The sequence below is a fragment of the Schistocerca piceifrons genome, chromosome X (assembly GCF_021461385.2).
Source record: "Schistocerca piceifrons isolate TAMUIC-IGC-003096 chromosome X, iqSchPice1.1, whole genome shotgun sequence".
Taxonomy (NCBI): domain Eukaryota; kingdom Metazoa; phylum Arthropoda; class Insecta; order Orthoptera; family Acrididae; genus Schistocerca; species Schistocerca piceifrons.
In genome coordinates this window covers 410,658,180-410,681,109 of record NC_060149.1, presented here as the reverse complement: position 1 = coordinate 410,681,109, position 22,930 = coordinate 410,658,180, and the positions used below count along the sequence as shown (strand labels likewise).

General features: G+C 40.8%; 1 protein-coding gene across 2 annotated transcripts in view; it reads right to left on the bottom strand.

The window, feature by feature from the left end:
- Nucleotides 1-22,930, bottom strand: part of LOC124721964 (host cell factor 2) — a 279,952-nt gene that overhangs the window by 148,407 nt on the left and 108,615 nt on the right. For both annotated transcript variants that reach the window (XM_047247128.1, XM_047247127.1), the window contains exon 8: nucleotides 7,085-7,218. In XM_047247128.1, coding sequence (XP_047103084.1) covers nucleotides 7,085-7,218 — 134 coding nt within the window. The remainder of the gene's footprint in view (nucleotides 1-7,084; nucleotides 7,219-22,930) is intronic.

The window sequence follows — 22,930 nt, the reverse complement described above, 5'->3', positions numbered from 1 at the left end:
AGCTAATAAAGCAGGGAAAGGAAATTCGAAAGTCTAAAAAATGATATTGTTGAAAGGAAGTGCAAAATGGCCAAGCAGGAATGGTCAGAGGACAAATTTAAGGATATAGAGGCATATATCACTAGGGGATGATAGATACCACCTACAGGAAAATTAAAGAAGTCTTTGAAGAAAAGAGAAACCGTACGAATATCAAAACGTCAGATGGAAAACCAGTACTAAGCAAAGATGGGAAAACGGGTAGGTGGAAAAGTATACTGAGGGTCTATACAATGGAGATTAACTTGAAGGCAATATTATAGAAAGGGAAGGGGATGAAGATGAGAGAGGAGATACGATACTGCACATAGAATTTGACAGAGCACTGAAATACCGAAGTCAAAGCAAGGTACCAGAGTAGACATTCCGTCAGAACTATGATAGCCTTGGGAGAGCTAGATATGACAAAACTATTTCCTCTGATGTGCACAATGTATGAGACAGGCAAAATACCCTCAGACATAAAAAATGTAATAATTCCAGTTCCAAAGAAAGCAGGTGCTGACAGTTGTTAATATTACCTATCAGTTTAATTAGTCATGGGAAAAACTGGTAGAAGCTGGCCTTAGGAAAGATCAGTTTGTATTCCTGAGGAACAGAAGAACACAAGAGGCAATACTGACCCTACAACTTATCTTAGCAGATAGGTTAAGGAACGGTAAACATTTGTTTATATCACTTGTACACTTGGAGAAAGCTTCTGATAATGTTGACTGGAATACGCTCTTTGAAATTCTGAAGTTAGCAGGTGTTAATTACAGGGAACAACAGTCTATTTACAACTTGTACAGAAGCCAAAGGTCAGTTACAGGAGTTGAGGGTGCATCAAAGGGAAGCTGTGGTTGAGAAGGGAGTGGAGACAGGATTATAGACAATCCCTAATGTTATTCAATGTGTACATTGAGCAAGCAGTAAATGAAACCAAAGAAAGATTTGGACTAGTTCAGGAAGAAGAAATAAAAACATTGAGGTTTGCTGATGACATTGTAATTGTGTCAGAGACAGCAAAGGATGTGGAAGAGCAGCTGAATGGAATGAACAGTGTCTTGAAAGGAGGATATAAGATGAACATCAAAAAAGGTAAACAAGGGTAATGGAATGGATTCAAATTACATCAGGTGATGTTGAGGGAATTTGATTAGAAAATGAGACATTTAAAGTAGCAGATGATTCTTGCTGTTTGGGTAGCAAAATAACTGATGATAGCCGAAGCAGAGACAATATAATACATAGCTGGCAATGGCTAGAAAAGTGTTTCTGACAAGGGAACCTCCCCATTGCACCCCCCTCAGATTTAGTTATAAGTTGGCACAGTGGATAGGCCTTGAAAAACTGAACACAGATCAATCGAGAAAACAGGAAGAAGTTGTGTGGAACTATGAAAAAAATTAGTAAAATACACAAACTGAGTAGTCCATGCAAAGATAGGCAACATCAAGGACACTGGGTCTGAAGGAGCGCCGTGGTCCCGTGGTTAGCGAGAGTAGCTACGGAACGAGAGGTCCTAGGTTCAAGTCTTCCCTCGAGTGAAAAGTTTAATTTTTTATTTTCAGTTTATGTGACAAACTCTTATGTTTTCATCACTTATTGGGGAGTGATTATCACATCCAAAAGAAAACCTAAATCGGGCAAGGTAGAAGAATCTTTTCACCCATTCGCCAAGTGTACAAGTTAGGTGGGTCGACAACATATTCCTGTCATGTGACGCACATGCCGTCACCAGTGTCGTATAGAATATATCAGAAGTGTTTTCCCGTGGAGGAATCGGTTGACCTATGACCTTGCGATCAAATGTTTTCGGTTCCCATTGGAGAGGCACGTCCTTTCGTCTACTAATCGCACGGTTTTGCGGTGCGGTCGCAAAACACAGACACTAAACTTATTGCAGTGAACAGAGACGTCAGTGAACGAATGGACAGATCATAACTTTGGGAAAATAAAGAAAGTAAAATTTTCAGTTGAGGGAACACTTGAACCAAGGACCTCTCATTCTGCAGCTACTCACGCTAACCACGGGACCACGGTGCTCCTGAGCTCACATTCTCCTTGATGTAGCCTATCTTGTGCATGGACTACTCAGTTTGTACATTTTACTAATTTTTTTCACTGTTCCACACAACTTCTTCCTATTTTCTCGATTGATATGTGTTCAGTTTTTCAAGGCCTATCCACTGTGCCAACTTATAACTAAATCTGAGGGGGGTGCGATCAGGAGGTTCCCTTGTGAGGAAAAGAAATTTGTTAACATCAAATATAGATTTAAATGTTAGGAAGTCTTTTCTGAAAGCATTTGTATAGAGGTTAGCCATGTATGGAAGCAAAACATGGACAATAAACAGTTCAGTCAAGAAAAGAATAGAAGGTTTTGAAATGTGGTGCTACAGAAGAATGCTGAAGATTAGGTGGCTAGATCACATAACTACTGAGGAGGTACTTAACAGAACTGGGGAGAAATACATTCGTGGCACAACTTGATTACAAGAAGAGATTGGCTGAAAGGACACATTCTGAGACACCAAGGGATGGAGGGAAGTGTGGGGTGTGAGAAACATGAACACAGTAAACAGAGTCAGAAGGCTGTGGATTGCAGTAGTTATTCAGAGATGAAGAGGCTTGCATAGGAGAGAGCAGAATGGAGAGCTGCATCAAAACAATCTTTGGACTGAAGACGATAACGACACCACCAAAAAATTCAAGATCCAAGACCCTATATATTAAATTACTGAGGAAGTAAACAAACCTGTATCAAAATATGGAAATGTTACAGTCGTTAATCCAGACCAAATACCTATAAAACTATAGAACTCTTCACATTGAATGGCATCACAACTCACCGACATTTGCAATAACATCTTTAAATTGAAGAAATGCCAGATACAAACATGGAGGAGAAAGTATAGGGCATATTTCCATAAAAACAAAGATCTGCACATGCAGAAATTATACAGAGAGAAACTAACTTCACATAGTTTAAAAATCTGGGAATAAAAGTATAAACACGTTCTGTCAAACTAAGAACAATAACAGAAAGCCAACGTTGTTTCTGTCTAGGCAAACACACCACACGAAGTACATGCTGTAAGAATAGTCATAGGTAAGGGTAAATCTGTGCCTGTGATTTACTGATCTAGAAAAGCCTCTGACTGCGTGCTTCAGGCATTAATATGGCATGCTCAAGAACACAATGTACCTTAAGATTATGTAAGCATTATTGCAGATATGTACAATGATGATGTTATACATGTCTGGAACCCAGCTGGACAATGAGAGTTTCGATGTAAATGTTGGAGTATATCTATACAGCGGTCTAGTGCCCACTCCTGTTTAATATTGTTATGAATTATCCGAGTGCCCCACTATAAAAGTAATGGGAATATTTTGTAAGCTGATGACAAGGTATTGATGTAAGGCAAACAAAACAGTCAAGAGATGCTGAAGAAGTGGTGAGAGGCATTAGAGTGCTGGTATGACCATCAGCACAACTACTACAGAATACACTGTTGGGTAGGATTGATCTATATGGGTCTATTTCCAATCAAAAGGAACCAAATCAAATGAAAATATATGGAAGAATCGTTAGTCCAACAATGATCTATAACAGTGAGATACGGGACACAGGGAAGACACATGAGCAAAAAGTGTAATCAAAGGAAATGCACTGTGACGTCTCAAGCGGGGTAATTCTTGAGGATAAGTAGTTTTGAACATGTAATCTGACCTTTAATGTGAACTGTTTTCAGACAAAGATGGTATGGTCAAATCTTATGCAGACCAGATGACTGAAGACTCTGGCCAATTGGCTGACACTTGTTCAAAAGTACATAAAGAAAATGGAGATTAGTCTAACAAGGCAAATTGTGCCTGAAGGTCAGGAAAGCCAAACCTGTGCAAAGGAGACTGAGGAGGAGGAGAAGGAGGAGGAGGAGGAGGAGGTGGTCAAAGACGAGAAGGAAACAAGTCCCTATTCAAAAATTAAAACTCAGTACATTCTCACTAACTAAACGCTCACATAATGTTGGTAGTTACAGTTAACAGAACACTACAATGTTGTTCATACATATAACTCTTCAGCAAATTATGGAATATTTCTACATAAATTAAAACTGCTATTTCATGAGAAACAGGGCAGGAGTAGCTAATAACTATCATCCAGTTATAGAACTCTCTTACAAACAATTTTGGAAAGTAAATTAGTGGTCAAGTTTTATCAAATTCACTGATGATTGAATAACAGTTGAACATAGACACTGTTTCTACACTGATTTTGTCTCGAGGGAACAGTTTTCACATTATTTGAAGGGAAGTGGTTGGATGGTGGTCACCTGGACTGTCTCATAGAGAACACTGTTATATCACTCCCCAGTAAACTGTGGAACTTCACTAGAAAGATCAAAAGTGTATTGCTTGATGTTCAGTGATTAATATCACCTAAAAGTTGTGAAGATTGCAGAATTAAATGTTCTTGGTATGAACTTTAGTTCTGTCATATTTCTCCCACTGTTTACTATCAGTGCAATGACAGAAGTAATTTAGAAACCAACTTGAAATCTACTGAAGAGCTCACAACATGTTGGGTGTTGACGGAGGCTCATTTGCCTACAGTAAATATCTCAGCAGTGGAGGTTAGCTTTTAACTCTCTGCGGTAAACCTGACAGCCTGCCGTTTATATATTTAAGGCACACTGTAATATGGCTAATCACAGATTCAGTGACAATTCTCCAAGATAGGATAGGAAACAATTAAGAGACTTCACTTTCACTCTTTTAGTTCACCAAATCTATACAGTCTTATCAAAATTCAAAATGCCTATTATGTGCAAAAAACAGGAGTAACGTGTCATATAGCTCAGCACGTCACTTCACTGATAAGCCCCCTGAAAGGCTAATATGAAGACCATCTTAGGAACTAAGGATTTTATGGCCTGATTGCAAAATGACCGATATTTTAGTACGTTTTGATGTATCTTGTCTGGTTTTGTAAAGAGTTAAGTGAATTCATGACTCCATCAAGGGAACCAAAGCCACTTGTGTACTCGTGCAATTGATTCCCTAGGTGAACACTAAATACAGTAGTGTGGGAAGGCCAGTCAATATGCTACCAACAGATTTAGATCGTATGATGAAGGCAACAGTTTTTCTTCAATGACCAGCAGGTCTTTGAAAAGACGAAGGGTGTGGGCTGGTGACCCTCTTCCTTCACAGTCTCTTCTTTTTATAGACACTGGAGCAGATATAGCTTTTGCCTACAGGAAGTTCTCCTGTTTGATCTCTTCTAGGGCCTGGAGTGATGTAGCCCTATTCCGCCCATAGTAGGCTTTAATAATACTAATGGGTGAAGAAATGTTGAAATACTGTAGAGGATTTCATTCCTTTTACTAAAAGCATTTTATCGTAAAGCAAACTGGAAACTATATCTGATGACATGTTGCAGGTCGTGCTTTAGGCAGTTAGCCATTACTCATTATGTATATACAGCTAAGTGATATACAATGAATCTACTTCTGGTAAAGATTTCCACATTAGTGTAATATACACTGTGGTGTCACACTACAAAGGTCACCTCCTTACTGTGATGGCTACACAGTATATCCAGTTTTGTCTGTCACATGATGTGTATAGTATATGGCATATTGTTGGGTGACATGGTAGACTCTTCTTGTAAATGCACACTGTGGGGAAAGTGAATCATAAGTGAATTCATGACTCCATCAAGGGAACCAAAGCCACTTGTGTACTCGTGCAATTGATTCCCTAGGTGAACAATAAGTACAGTAGTGTGGGAACGCCAGGCAATATGCTACAACTGAACAGTTAATCATCCGGATAAGTCAATTTGGGTGGGGAGGGGGGGGGGGGGGCAGGGGGTAGGGGGAGGAAGACATGGCTGTGAGCATGAGAACAGTTTCCTGACTACCAATCAATTCTGTGGAAACTGCACATCAATAGCACTTTCCATTTCCACAATATTTGCAGTGCAAGTTTTAGGTGACTCAACCTGTATAATCATTACCTCAGTGAAGTTATTTTTTTCTACTCACATGAGGAAACTGGACAGAAAATTCTCTGCAGGTATGGTCTGCTGGCAAAATGAAAAGCAACCAGTGCTTATTGTAGAGGAAGATGTCTCTCCTGGAAGAATGCTACAGCTGGCCTACAGGATAACTACGAGTCAGTTTCCCCTGTAGCAGGATAGAAAAGTGTGCAGAGATTTATGCAGAATTTGTCCATATGCTTTCCTTATGTTTGTATTATTAGCAACTCGTATATGTATACAATGTAGTGTTAACACACTTTGTGGAAAATAAGTTCCATCTGCCACCCCCCGACCCCCTCCAGTCGCTTTTTGTGACGAACTGCAGTAGAGAGAATGAGGAATTGCAAGCTTGCTCTTCATCTGGCAGACCTATGAAGGAGGTAAGTGTATGACTGCAATTCGGTGACCCACCTTGCCTTGAGCTTTTACCCTCCACCCTGTTACACCCCCAGAACACTATTTATCCCATACTATGGGTCAGCTCTGTGACACTTAGAGATGGTACACACATTTAGTATTTGTTTTTAACTCAGTCAATTTAACAGAAACATAAAATTTATACCGTTAAAACACTGCTTTTAATAACCTGCGATTTTTCTATTTCCTGTAATGCTGAAACTATTAGGCATAGGGAAAAAATAAATAGGACCTTTTTTTGTAGGAAATTTGATTTAGCTTAATTTTGTACGGGGAGCCATGTTTGCTAGAAGGCACAGTTTTAGAATTGTTCAAGGAAAACATAAAATGTAACATTTGTCATTTTGTTAGAGTCATTCCAGTTGTGTGATGGGTGGGATTTCGATTTTCTGCCAGTGTCACATATAATCCAAGTTTAGATACTAGGCGTATTTTACCCATAGGCACACATAACAGCCGTTTTTTCGCATGCACACTTACGTACATTTGGAAGACACACAAAAATCATACAGAACTCATTAAATGAAGTGTCTATGCCGAACTATTATGGAAGTGGACTAGTTGTATCAAAATTAAATGACTGCCAATACATACCGCAACAGTGACTCCTTGGCTTGTTTTCACAAATGTTACTAGGTTTGATCCAGTGGAATTGGCTGACTTCTGTAAAATTATTTGCTTTCCTTGCGCTGGAGAAACCCCTCTAAGTAACGTCGCCTGTGGAGATGCTGTAATAAAACAGACAATTAAAATTTTAACAAAGCAACAGGTACAAACAAATTATGTATCTCAAAAACAAATCCCTCCAATTTTAGAATTATTTCAGTATGGCTCCTGATCATCAGGTTCTCCCATGAGCACTGATTTTAGTTGCTATTAAGTCACCCTGAAACCTTTACTTTACATATACAAACATTGTGGTGAGCAATCAGCAAAAGCAAACAACATACGAGCAAAAACAAGTTACCAGTCTAAAACTGGAACATCTGCTGTCCAACGTATTTAATATTATTCACATATGAATTTCAGACGTTGGACATGTTAGTTTGCTTTAATTACTCTATAAATAACTATCATTATTAATATGAATTAGTGAGTTGTTATTCAGCCATTTAAACAACATAACACTAAATGACATTGCAGCTGTTGTTGAGTGCAATTTATTACTCAGGGTTGCCATAAGTTTCCCTAAGTTAAATTTCCTGAGTTCCAGACACATTTTAGCATTTTTCCCTAACAAATTTTGAGATCTCAAGGGTAAGTTAAGACAAAAGTTGACAATCTGTCTTTGCACCTACAGTACAAGAAACAACAGTGCAAATGAGGAAATATCTAAAAAAAACTTGCAAGCAGATGGTGTTTCCTGATGTGTGCAAAAATCTTAAGTACTAACAACCAACATCTTTTGTAATGAACTGTTTTTAGATGAGGAAAGCAAGCCAAATGGTATGTGTGTTTCATTAAGACCACGGGGGTAAACGAAAGGAGCCTCCTCGAAGATCATGACAGCGATCAGGTGTACCCTAGACAACGTTAGGGTTTTGCCTAATGGTCAATCCTTTCAACACAAGACACCACCACATGGCTTTTATTAAAGCCAACTTTGACAATAATGTCCATAAAAACCGAAGGGCTCTCACATGAGAAAGAGGTATTACTCGCCGAAGCATATAAATGACAACTTTGATCTCCTAATAATTCAAAAGACCCATAGTGGCCCCAACAATAGAAGATCCATGCAATGAAATTAGTAACTGAAAGACCACGTGGGCAATAAGGCAATGCAGTCTTTGCGAAAATAGACTTAGATATTATATCTACCGAACAGACATCTCAAGGAGACATCGAAATCTTGACTGTACAGGTGCAATCCTGTACATTGATATATATCTATAAGCCACTGAACAGTGAGTTCAGATTCAATGAACCATCCAATTTTGGGTTACAACCAACAAAAGTAGTAATGGGTGATGTCAACTATCATAGCTCAGCCTGGGGTACAGGCACACAGACAAAAGTGGAGAGGACCTCAAAATATGGGCAGACTCGACTGGGCTGAAATTAATAAACGATCCCAAACTTCCACCTTCCTCTAACAGCAGCAGGTGGAACCGCGGATACAATTGTGATAACATCTTCGTCAGCAAACACACTGAATATCAAACCAGGAAGGATGAGGGAGAACTACTCCCACGTGCACAACATCGAGCCATAATGTGTCTGGTAGAAGCAGTTAAACCCACAACCACCCAATTCAAAAGATGCTTTAATTTTAAATGTGCCCAGTGGGACTAATTCACCTAAGAACTTGACCAAGAGTTGCAGAACCTAGACATGAGTCCCAAAAAATGTGACATTTATTGAATTTTTTAAAACGGTCTCATGCAAAAACATCCTCTCTCTTCACTGCGTAAAGCATGACGAGAAGAACTGTGGCAAAACCCGGAACCAGGAAGGCCAGGGAATAGTTCCCAGGAAGAACCTACAGCCAGATTCGAACTTCCATATCTGATCTGGAAAGCCTTGAATAGATTAAGATCGAGAGTATCACGACGCACAGTAAACCTGAAGAAATGGGGCTATATCAGTATGGGCGAGCTCTGTGAATGTGGAGAACTTCAAGATCCGCAATAACTACTAGTCTGCAGGAAACTGGATGAACATTGCACGATACAAGACCTACTAACAGCAAATGACAAGGCAATAGAAGCTGCAGTATACTGGGCTTCGCATGGAACATAAATATTGTAATCCCAGACAGAATCATACCAGTTCTTTTAAATGAACATTGTTTCCTGTGTGTTTGTATTTTGCTTTATTAAATATTCACTTATCTCAGTACCATGTATTGTATTGCTTTATGCTTTATATTTTCCCTTTACTGTAATCTTAAAGTATTTGTAAAAGTGATGTCTTGGACGCGATAAATAAATCAAGACCACTGATGTTATTTTATTTCAATAAAACTAAACGCATTTGGTGACAAAAATACACATTTCCTTGAAGTTGCAAGACAGATTTAAAATGCCATCACTGATTTCAGAAATAACCGCAAAAAGAAGTAGGCCTCTTGAAAAAAGTGTATAAGGTGGTGAAGAATTGTATAAACCCACACTAGGTGACCGCCAATAAAACGTTAGTTCTACTATGTTCATTATTGACGATTATTACCCACTGTGTTGTATCTATTATCTTACAGGTATTGTGTGATTTTTCTTTCAAGAAATATATGAGTACATAGTGTACAAACTGCCCGCCAGCGATTGACAATTTTCTCCTTCTTACTGTCCGTACTTTCTAACATATAAACTACTTTTGAAGTGCCAAAATGTACTTGAACAAATAAAATGTCTATAAATCACCACACTGTACAATGTACTTGTGATGAAACAGTCACAATTCCTGAAATCAATTGCCCACGCCCGGCAGTCCTGGATCCATGGATAAACCCTGAAAATCCACTGTATTATGCCACGCAGAAACAGACCAGGCCTGTGGGCAGATCGGTGAGACTAGACCCAACGAGCAGGTCCTGCACATTAGTGGGAACTAAATGGTTACAGATGAGCAGGGCCGATCCATTACATAAACTCGCAGAAACGGGCTCCGGTTTTGGGTCACTGTAAAAATCCACTCCTGTGGCCAGCTATTTACGAGTCACAGACAGCATGTTGATGAAAGGAGACCACGGAAATCAATGCATGCAACAGATAATTTGTTCAAATAATTTAAGAATCAATAATAATGAGGATATGTAGCAACTCGCCACAAAAATGATTGCTGAGCCACATACAGGCATGCAGAAAAGACCATTAAACTCTAATAATCAAATATTCAGCCATAGCTTTTGTCAGGAAACGAGAGCACACACACATTCACACAATCATTCAGACACAACTCAGGCAATCATGACCGCCGTCTACGGCCGCTGTGTCTACAGCCTCTGAGAATCAGATCCAAACACTCCTCATACCTCCTCTTTATCACAGCAACTGCTAGGCGAGTGGCAAGAAGTGGTGGAACCACTGACCACAAGCTGAAGGGCATCTTAGGAAGGGGAGAAGAAGTAGGAACAAGTAGGGAAGTGGTGCACACACTCGGCTGCACCCAGCCAGCGACAATGCATGACAACTCAGTAAACAAACCACATTTCATCTACCGAGACAAAAAATGAGATTTTTCCAGTGTTTCTTTGTTTTTCAAATTTCACTGATATTTCCGTGACATGTTTGAAAGTCCTTGATTTCCAGAACCTGTGGCAACCCTGATTACTGTGTGTGCAGTTGGATAATTCTGTAACTTCCAATATTTTCTTCATGGTTTTCTCCAGTTTACTAAATTTTTGGTGAAGTAAATGCCAAATAAATACATAAAGAACATTTATATGGAAGTACCACACTCCCACATAGCTTGCAAAAAAATTAAGAGACTGCAATAAAATTTAACAGTGAAAGTAGTTTCAGTTAAGCACACTGAAAACTAATGTAATTAATGTGATCACAATTTCTTTTCTACTGGTCCTGCAGCATGCACGAGGTTGAGGAGTGACATTTTTGGCACAGGTTTCCTCTGCGCTATTGATTTATGTAGTCATAATGTTTACCAAGTTACACAACAAGCTCATTTTTGCATTTTTGCCATTATTAAGCATACATTTACAGACAGTTTAATAGGTATAATAGTGTTCCCTATGCCTGTGTGAGTTTCTATGTCTAGATATGGCACAATAACGCTTACATGTTAGCTCCACTTTCGACAGTAAAGATAAATTCTCTTTCTGTTATGTTATGATCACTGTATTTCTAGATACCTTTGATTTTAGAGGTCTTGGTAAAATTTCTTTTGACAGTTTTTATGAGCTCGGCTCCAGCAATGCTATATGTTTACAATGGAAATTATATTTCATGGTAACTGATATTTATGCTCCAAGGAGAAATATGGACTGCATCATACCAGCTAAGACACAAGTTAAGTCTGTCATACATAGACTGAGAAACTAAAATAGATGTAAGGAACAATATCATATCTATTACACCACTTGCACAGATATGTTTGATAATGGCAAAATCGCTGAACAGGTTTGTCATGTAATTTTGTAATCACTACGAGTAAATAAATCAATAGTGCAGCAGAAACCTGTACCAAAAACACTAAGTGACAAAAGTCGTGAGATACCTACTAATATTGTGTCGGACCTCCTTATGTCCAGTGTAGTGCAGCAACTGGGCATGGAAGTGTTTCAGTAAGACCTCTTAAGTCCTCTGCAGGAATACTGAGCCTGCTGTCTTTATAGCCACTCAATTGTGAAAGTGTTGCCAGGGCAGAATTTTGTGAACAAGCTGACCTCTTGATTATGTCCCATAAATGTTCTTCAAACCAATTGCTAACAACTGTGGACCAATGACATTGCACCTTGTCATCCACAAAAATTCCATCGCTGTTTGGTAATCAAGTCCCTCAATGGCTGCAAATGGTCTCCAAGTAGCCGAACATAACCAGGACCCAGTCCATTCCATGTATAAACACTCCACACCATTATGGAGCCACCACCAGCTTGCACGAGTGTCTTGTTGACAACTTGGGTCCATGGCTGAGGGGTCTGCACTGCACACTAACTCTAGCATCAGCTCCTACCAACTGTTATCGGGGCACATCTGACCAGGTCATGGTTTTACAGTTGCCTAAGGTCCAACCAATACAGTCACAAGCATTTCAGAGGCACTGCAGGTGATGATATGCTGTTAGCAAAGGCACTCACATTGATCGTCTGCTGCCATAGCCCAATAATGCCAAATTTCACCACAGTCCTACAGGATACATTTATTGTACGTCCAACACTGATTTATGTAGTTATTTCATGCAGTGTTGCTTGTCTGTGGTTAAGTGTCTAAGTGAAATAAGGTATATGGACAAAAAATTAGAGACTGCAGACTGTGTCAAATTCCTTGGCGTATTAGTCAATAAAAACCTGTTTTGGAGGCACCATGTGGACAACATACTGGGTCGACTGAATAGCCTTGTACATAATATGAATATCTTGTATAGTATTACTGATTTAGCTGTAAGAAAAACTGTATCTAATGCATATTTTGTTTCAGTCGTTAGGTATAGTATAATTTTCTGGGGTCTGAAAAAACAAATTTACTTAGAGCTTTCAGACTATAAAAAAGAATCATCCGAGCAATGATGGGAGCAAAACCAAAGCAACATTGTAAACCTTTATTTTGTGAAACTAGATCTAATGAGCATTCCAAGAATATACATCTATGAAACTCTCACTTTCACGAAAAGAAACCCACAACTTTTTGAGCGCAACTTCTTCTTGCATCAATATGATACTAGATATAGAAGAGCTACATGTTACCTACCCACCGTTTAAAATCATATGAAACAACCCGATACTATATGGGCATGAAATTTGTAAATAAAATATGAAAAGATATGGATGACCTAAACGTAAAAGGTACCAAAAGAGACCTGGAAAAATATCTGAATGATAAATGTTACTACAGTGTAGAAGATTTTGTGAATGGCAACAATGCATTATAATTGTAATTTAAATACCTCTTTGAAGATGTTACACCATACATGTTATTAGTTTATTGTCAATTTTTAGTATTATTATATATAGTGTAAAACTGACAAGTCACCTATGTCACATTCTTTGCTTGTATAAGGCATGTTATGTGATGATAAAAATTGAATTGAATTGAAGTGAAGGTCTTCGGCCACTGCATTGTCCATGGCGAGAGGTAATGCCTGAAGTTTGGTATTCTCACCACACTCTCAACGCTAAGAATCTCAGAATATTGAATTCCTTAATGATTTCCAAAATGGAATGTCCCATGTGCCTATCTCCAGTTACTATTCCGCATTCAAAGTATGTTAATTCCTGTATACAGCTATAATCATGTTGGAAGCCTTTCACACAACTCATCCGGGTACAAATGACAGCTCCAACATTGCAGTGTTTTTTTATACCTTGTGTATCCAATATTACCATCATCTGTATGTGTGCATATCACTATCCCATGACTTTAGTTGCCTCAGTGTAAAATAACATGATCACTACAAAAGCTTATAGAACTTTAACTGGTTCTATGTATTTGGGCACTAAACCTGACATGAACAGTGATGATTAAAGTTTTTAAAACATTCACTTCTGTTTTTATAAAGTTGATTCATTTGTGAATGACACTGAACTATGGTATTTCACAGCATACTTTGGAAACAGCCCTGCTAAGCATGAAATCTCTTTGTTAATAATAATGAAATAGATGACAGACGCAAAAACTCACGCCAATGCAACTCGCACAAGACTGCAGTCTCAGGCAACTGAAACCGTTGTGCCTATCTGCGACTCAGCATCTCCACTATATGGTGAGTAACAACTTTCCTTTTCATAATATTGTTAATAATAACACTAGGAGCTTCCAATACTTACAAGAAAATAAAATATTTAGCAACACAGATTTTGACAGCCAGGAAAAAAAAAAAATCAGTCTGCGAAATGATGGCTACAAAATATCTTGAATGGATTACTGATCTTGGGACAAAGTATTACAGTAGAACTACAGGAGGAACACAGTTCCCTAACTATTTTGAGATGACCTGAAAGCAGTCTCTTTACAGGAAATATGGTTTTAACATTGCAGAGCTGGTACACAAATAAATAAATTTTAATAGCTACTTAGTGTAAAAAATATTTCTCCCTCATACACACAAAAAGAAGTAATATACCCAGTTGTGTCAAATATATATTCCAAAACATAATTTAACTCGTTTGTTTCAAATCTATGAAATACTATGCGTTTTGCTATGCTCGATAAGTCAAAGCAATTGTCATGACAAACACATTACACTTCAAAGTCGTCACTTTTTCAGATAACTGTTTCATCACTCAACTCTTCACAACAGTACTTTGTTTCCCCAACAAAATTTAACTTACCACAGTATCTAAATTAGTTGTAGATCTGGCTTTAAAGAAGTACAGGTGTTCGACTTTCACAGATATGTGTGTGCGTGTGCGTGTGTGTGTGTGTGTGTGTGTGTGTGTGTGTGTGTGTGTGTGTGTGTGTGTGTGTGTGTGTGAGCGCGCGCGCGCGCGCGCGAGAGAGAGTGTGTATACCCGTCCTTTTTTTCCCCCCTAAGGTAAGTCTTTCCGCTCCTGGGATTGGAATGACTCCTTACCCTCTCCCTTAAAACCCACATCCTTTTGTCTTTCCCTCACCTTCCCTCTTTCCTGATGAGGCAACAGTTTGTTGCGAAAGCTTGAATTTTGTGTGTATGTTTGTGTTTGTTTGTGTGTCTGTCGACCTGCCAGCACTTTCATTTGGTAAGTCACATCATCTTTGTTTTTAGATTATAAAAACAACAACATTGTTAAAAAAAAATCAATATAGTTCTAGTTGTTACTTTCTGCTTCCCTTTGAAATGGATTATGTTTCCTATTGAAACTATTTATTAGAATGCCTTACTATTACGCTGTTTTTAGTCTACAAGTTTTCATACCTGTTTGCTGCCCGTATGCTTTCATTTGCCCCAACAAAAACTTCTGAGAGAACTTCCAAAAGCGGAACACCTAATTGTTAACGCAAGACGATCCCAGCAGGGAGTTCAAAATGCCGATCATATAGAAGTAATTCAAGAGGAATGTGATGTGATCCACTGATCTATCAGATTTTAACCTTTTGTTAAAATTTGATCCTTTAGGGTAACACTGTGTCTTACTACAATAAATAACATCATCATTAATTTTTTATGGTCTTTCACACAGTATTGTTTCAAATGAAATCTCTAAAAATGCTATGATTATGTATATAATGGATTATTTGAATTTTCCAACTTCAGCAGATTCATTAACTTTGGGTAACAAATGTTTCTGCTTCTCATCCATTTTTCTTCTTGAATATACTTGTAATTTAATTAAAAAAAATATTTGATTTCAGAATGGTCCCATCTCTTTTTTTATCTACACATGTTAACAAAAATAATATTACTCAAATCTGTTGAGCAACTCAACTCACCCAAATACTCAGAAATTCAGAACATGCTGTAGCCCTGATTTTTTAAAACACACAAAGTATTACATTAGTTTAGTATTACATTACATTAACAGGCTATGCAGTTATGTCGTCTCTCATCAGAGTTGAACTCAATGCACAGAACTAATCAGGGATTCACCCGAGAAATGTGCAATATTGTTAAAAACACAGTCCTTGAAAATTATGTATATTACGTCTGCACAAGAGGACACCCTATTGACCCAATTTTTCACACCCAGTGTTTACAACACATTTAACCAAAAAGTATTAAAATTTTTGTAGAAAGTATCATAATTTGGGTGAGCATTATTAAATCTGCAGATATATAATAACCATAAATTCCAACAAGCTGTGAGAATTTACTCCTAGCCACTAAAGCCTTGAACAGTCCTCTGACCATACTGTGAAACTAATTTTATTCCTCAAAATCTGTAAAACTGTTCTCAAACACAGATTTGCTATGCTAGTAGAGTTTTGGCTTTCATACAAATAACTACATCCATTAATTCAATTGGCATGTCATTACAGTAACATTATACAGTGGAACCTCACACAGAGAGCATGATTCGTTCCAGAATCTTACTCATAGAGTGAAACACTTGTTAAGCGAAACAATTTATCTCGTACAAACTAATGTAAAATATGATAATGCATTCCACGCAGAAAAATTATTGAAAATTTTAACTTATTCCTGCCATTTATTCAAAGAAAATTTTATACATACAGTATTATGTACTTTATTATTCATGATACATAACTCATTCTTTTTTACTTAGAAGCTATTTATAGTCATTTGTTTCTGCTGATGCTTCAACTCCTGGCGAAAATGCAATACAGCATTATCGTCAAATAAAAATTTGTAGCATGCGTAGCACTTCTTTATTGTGGTGATGATTTTCGATGTACAACACAATCAATTCCCCATTTCTCTTATTGTTCCTCTTCCTCCTCCTCCTCTGAAGAACTCCTCTTCACAACTTCCTGCTGTTAAACACACTGCAACTCCATAAGCTCGGTGGTCATTTCTTGGTTGTGATCTTCCAAAAGCTCATTGATATCCACTTCTAGTCCCATGCTCTTGGCCAAAGACACAATCTCGTTGACTACAGGCCCAACAAGTACTTACTATATGCCTCAGAGTAACCTTCGACAATGCACTACGGCCAAAGCTTCTTCCAAGCAGAAGTGAGAGTTCTCTTGGTAAGCCCATCCCAAGCCTTTTCTATCGTCTTGACGCAGGCAATGATGTTTAAGTGATATTTCCAAAACTCTCCGAGAGTGAGATTGGTAGCTTCAGTCAACTAAAAGCAATGCTCCAAGAGTGCTTTAGTGTAGAGCTTCTTAGAGTGGTGTTGGGATGCAGAAATTGGATCTTGATGAATTGGAATTCTCCAAGGAGGTGGTCTTGTAGGTCTGGAGAATGTGTGGGAGCGTTGTCCATCACAAGCAAGAAACAGAGTGGCAGATTTATCTCAAGCACATATTTTTTCCACCAAAGGACCACAGACTTCATTGACCCATTCACAAAAAGTATCACATGTCCCCCAAGCCTTGATGTTGGACCTCCACATTATATTTAACATGCTCTTCTGGACTTTACACTTCTTGAAGGCTCGTGGAGTTTCTGAATGGTAAACAAGCAGTGGTTTAGTTTTCAAATCACCACTTGCAGTGCCACAGAATAGCAGTGAGATACTATCTTTCACTGGCTTGTGACAGGGCAATGCATTGTACCTTGTTAAGGTATGCTTTGGCATCTTTCTCCAGAATAGACCCTTCTCGCCATGATTAAAAACCTGTTTCGGCAGATAACCCTCAGAATCTACGAGATCTTGAAGTTGCGGATGAAGTTCCCTGATGACTTTATGTCTGAGCTGGCTGTTTCGCCGCCTCGCAACACTGTGGATGTCAGTTGTTCTTTTAAACTTCCTGAACCACCAACGGCTTCTCTTAAAGCCTTCTCCGGCTGCTCATGATCCTGGCGTCTTCTTAATTAGGTCAGCAGAAATCATTCACGCCTACTCACAAACGACGTTCTTGTTGTCACCTTGCAATTGCTTTTCATTTACCCATATAAGAAGCAACCTTTCGTCATAGATACCGCTGTCACTCCATTTGAAGCATCATCTCCTTAATCTTATCCTTGTTCTTGAGGATAGGGCAAATATTTGATGTAGATCGACTGTATGTGCGTGCTAAATTAGCAACGCTCACACCACATTCAAGATTTTCATTGATTTTACTTTTCATTTTGAAGGTCATTTTCTTTCTCTTATGGTCGTCTTCGTGTGGCTTTTTCTTCAGGGACATTTCTAGAAAGATTATTAAAATTTGCACACAAAAAAACTGTGAGGACACAAGTTTACAAAAATTGTGTGTGTGATCGCAAGCTGCAGTAAGATGCTAGCAGAAATAGTACTAAACCTAGACTGTAGTATGTATTAAAGACATTGTTCATATGCTGCTGCTGACAATGAAAGGTGTTCATAATGTTGAATGTTTCCCCCACCGTGCCCAAACAGCTGGTGATGCCGCACTAAATTGTCATCACTCGTTATGTGAGTCATTTTTTTTTTTTTTTTTTTTTTTTTTTCAATCTGTTTTGCTTGTTATGTGAACTGTACATTAAGAGAGGCGGTCGTTAAGTGAGGTTCCACTGTACATTCTTTTTATCAACATCAGAATTAGAAAGCTGAAGAAAATCTGCACCTTGGATTATGAATGAACTAAATGGCTCACAAATTTCAGAGATCCAACCCACAAGACATAAAAACCAATGTCTCATCTCAAGTAAAATCATGTTACCAACAGGCAGATATGGAACAGAGTCTGTGAGTAATGTTGAATTGTGACATCCCGAAATCTTCACAGACAAAGAGCAAGCGTGATTCAAGAACAAACAAGGTAAAAGCAAAAGTCGCAACTGTACCCTAGTCATGGGTGAGAAGCCGAACCAACATGCCACATTATTGGGAGCAGTACCAGGCCACAAACAAAATAATACCTATTATTTTGGAGAGCAAATGGCATCTGGTGCAAAATTCTTTCTTGTGACTGTTACAGTCAATATCATTCAAAGTCTATTGTACATATTTTAACAACACCTACCAAACATAACTAAACTACTTATGATAGTTAAACAGTTTTGATCGCAAATTTCTTTTAATCGGACTGACCGGTTTCAGTCCTTAAGGATGATCTTCAGACTCCAGAATGGCAGGTGGACTTCCATGGAGCAAGCTGCGCCGACCCATGATGCTGAACTGGAGCAGTCAGTTTAGCGTCGTGGGTCGGCGCAGCTTGCTCCATGGAAGTCCACCTGCTGTTCTGGAGTCTGAAGATGATCCGTAAGGATTGAAACCAGTCACTCCAATTAAAAGAAACTTGCGATTAAGACTGTTTTTTACTTATCATATTAATACAAGATCACTGATAATATTTTCAAAATTTTTATAAACTACTTATGTTCATTAACAACTCTCTACTGCTCACAGTAATAATCATCGGCTACTGCAATTGTTATGCTCATAGCCTGGGAAGAGAGACCTGTCAAGTCACCAACCAAAAAGTACTGCCACAGCACCCTGCAACTACCACCCCACTTGTATTTGGCACTATCCAAAGTTTTAAAATACACAAACCACAACCTCAAACTACCAACTACTTAAAAAAATAATAATCTACCACATCTTTCCTAAACATCTCAACTCTTCATCAAATGTAAAAACCAATCTGAAGTTAGCTATGAACAAACAAAATGAAATTACCGTACGTTTTCAGATTTCAGAAGACCTTTGACACTGTTGTCTTCAGTATTTTACTTGTCAAGCTTAATAGCCTAAATTTTCTACGAGTGTAGGACAACTTTTTTATGTGTTCTGACATCCTGTCAACAACGGATAATTTTCATCACTACAAAGTCAAAATCAACAACAGTTAATATCAGGTACCCCACCCTGAGGAATTACATCAAATATTTTTTCACTGTTTGTATACAGTGTCATTGGTTATCTCCCCAACTATACGAGGTGCATTCAAGTTCTAAGGCCTCTGATTTTTTTTCTAATTAACTACTCACCCGAAATCGATGAAACTGGCGTTACTTCTCGACGTAATCGCCCTGCAGACGTACACATTTTTCACAATGCTGACGCCATGATTCCATGGCAGCGGCGAAGGCTTCTTTAGGAGTCTGTTTTGACCACTGGAAAATCGCTGAGGCAATAGCAGCACGGCTGGTGAATATGCGGCGACGGAGAGTGTCTTTCATTGTTGGAAAAAGCCAAAAGTCACTAGCAGCCAGGTCAGGTGAGTAGGGAGCATGAGGAATCACTTCAAAGTTGTTATCACGAAGAAACTGTTGCGTAACGTTAGCTCGATGTGCGGGTGCATTGTCTTGGTGGAACAGCACACACGCAGCCCTTCCCGGACGTTTTTGTTGCAGTGCAGGAAGGAATTTGTTCTTCAAAACATTTTCGTAGGGATGCACCTGTTACCGTAGTGCCCTTTGGAATGCAATGGGTAAGGATTATGCCCTCGCTGTCCCAGAACATGGACACCATCATTTTTTCAGCACTGGCGGCTACCCAAAATTTTTTTGGTGGCAATGAATCTGTGTGCTTCCATTGAGCTGACTGGCGCTTTGTTTCTGGATTGAAAAATGGCATCCACGTCTCATCCATTGTCACAACCGACGAAAAGAAAGTCCCATCCATGCTGTCGTTGCGCGTCAACATTGCTTGGCAACATGCCACACGGGCAGCCATGTGGTCGTCCGTCAGCATTCGTGGCACCCACCTGGATGACACTTTTCGCATTTTCAGGTCGTCATGCAGGATTGTGTGCGCAGAACCCACAGAAATGCCAACTATGGAGGTGATCTGTTCAACAGTCATTCAGCAATCCCCCAAAACAATTCTCTCCACTTTCTCGATCACGTCGTCAGACCGGCTTATGCGAGCCCGAGGTTGTTTCGGTCTGTTGTCACACGATGTTCTGCCTTCATTAAACTGTCGCACCCACGAACGCACTTTCGACACATCCATAACTCCATCACCACATGTCTCCTTCAACTTTCGATGAATTTCAATTGGTTTCACACCACGCAAATTCAGAAAAATGAATGATTGCACGCTGTTCAAGTAAGGAAAAGTCGCCATTTTAAGTATTTAAAACAGTTCTCATTCTCGCAGCTGGCGGTAAAATTCCATCTGCCGTACAGTGCTGCCATCTCTGGGACGTATTGACAATGAATGCGGCCTCATTTTAGAACAATGCGCATGTTTCTATCTCTTTCCAGTCCGGAGAAAAAAAATCGGAGGCCTTAGAACTTGAATGCACCTCGTATGTTCAGTCCACTGGTGATATTTAAGTGCAAAACCAATTAACCTGATAACTATTAAGAAATTGTTGGTTAAAGCTCAGTTCATCCTAAACCCACATGATCCTGATTAGTTATTCTACACTCACTGGGTGAAAATTTCAGGAGACCCTCCAATATTTAGTCCTACCTAGTGCTAGGACTGTGATCAGTCTTCTGGTGTGGAGTCAAGTGGAAGGGTTAAACCAGAGGCTCAGATGATTCTGAGACGCCAATTTCTCAACCTTCACTATAGCGTGGAGAAATGTGGGACCACCTTCATAGGTCAGCCATGCACTACATACAGGAAGCAGTTACTAGGGTAGCAGAGAATGTGTGGCGTGCACATGTTGGGTTTTTAGCATAGAGAAATCCCTCCACAACCACTGTAAGATGTGTTCTGAGTCCAGACATGATACCATTCGTCATGGCACATCACATCAGAGAAAGAAAATGATAATACAGAATTAATGAACCTTAGAAGCGTTTATGGAAAAGTCTCTAAGTAGTCTCTTGGAAACATGCCCACTTAGTACTAGAGAGCCGGCCGGTGTGGCCGAGCAGTTCTAGGCACTTCAGTCTGGAACTGCGCGGCCGCTATGGTCACAGGTTCGAATCCTGCCTCGGGCATGGATGTGTGTGTGTGATGCCCTTAGGTTAGTTAGGTTTAAGTAGTTCTACGTTCTAAGGGACTGATAACCTCAGCAGTTAAGTCCCATAATGCTCAGAACCATTTGAACTTAGTACTAGAGGCGGAAAGCTGACAAACCAGAAATGAAATTCTGAACTCCAATGGAATGTATGGCAAAAGATCAGTTAAATGCTGTTAGAGGAGTGTATTTAGGGAGAGGGAGGGAGCGAGGGGGAGGCAGCGAGGGGGAGGGGGGAGGGGGGAGAGAGAGGGGGAGGGGGGAGAGAGAGGGGGAGGGGGGAGAGAGAGGGGGAGGGGGGAGAGAGAGGGGGAGGGGGGAGAGAGAGGGGGAGGGGGGAGAGAGAGGGGGAGGGGGGAGAGAGAGGGGGAGGGGGGGGAGAGAGGGGGAGGGGGGAGAGAGAGGGGGAGGGGGGAGAGAGGGGGGAGGGGGGAGAGAGAGGGGGAGGGGGGGAGAGAGAGGGGGAGGGGGGGGGAGAGAGGGGGGGAGGGGGGGGAGAGAAAGGGGGAGGGGGGGAGAGAAAGGGGGAGGGGGGGGAGAGAGAGGGGGAGGGGGGGGAGAGAGGGGGAGGGGGGGGAGAGAGAGGGGGAGGGGGGAGAGAGAGGGGGAGGGGGGAGAGAGAGGGGGAGGGGGGAGAGAGGGGGGAGGGGGGGAGAGAGAGGGGGAGGGGGGGAGAGAGGGGGAGGGGGGGAGAGAGAGGGGGAGGGGGGGAGAGAGAGGGGGAGGGGGGGAGAGAGGGGGAGGGGGAGGGGGGGAGAGAGGGGGAGGGGGAGGGGGGGAGAGAGGGGGAGGGGGGAGGGGGGAGAGAGGGGGAGGGGGGAGAGAGGGGGGAGGGGGGAGAGAGGGGGGAGGGGGGAGAGAGGGGGGAGGGGGGAGAGAGGGGGAGGGGGGAGAGAGGGGGGAGGGGGGAGAGAGGGGGGAGGGGGGAGAGAGGGGGGGAGGGGGGAGAGAGCGGGGAGGGGGGAGAGAGCGGGGAGGGGGGAGAGAGCGGGGAGAGGGGGGAGGGGGGAGGGGGGAGAGGGGGGAGGGGGGAGAGGGGGAGAGGGGGGAGGGGGGAGAGGGGGGAGGGGGGAGAGGGGGAGGGGGGAGGGGCGGGAGAGGGGGAGGGGGGAGAGAGGGGGAGGGGGGAGAGAGGGGGGAGAGGGGAGAGGGGAGGGGGGGAGGGGGAGGGGAGAGAGAGGAGAGAGGGGGGAGAGAGGGGGGAGGGGGGAGGGAGAGAGAGGTGGGGTGGAGTGGAGAACTGAAAAAGAAAGCGGTACAAACACTTGTCCTCCCAATTGTTGAGTACAGTCATGTTGCCCTCCCGGACCCTGAAGAAGCAAACTAATAGTGTCTGATGCTGGTAATAAATACCTGTGTACTTTTGACATTTGCCTGCTTGATCATA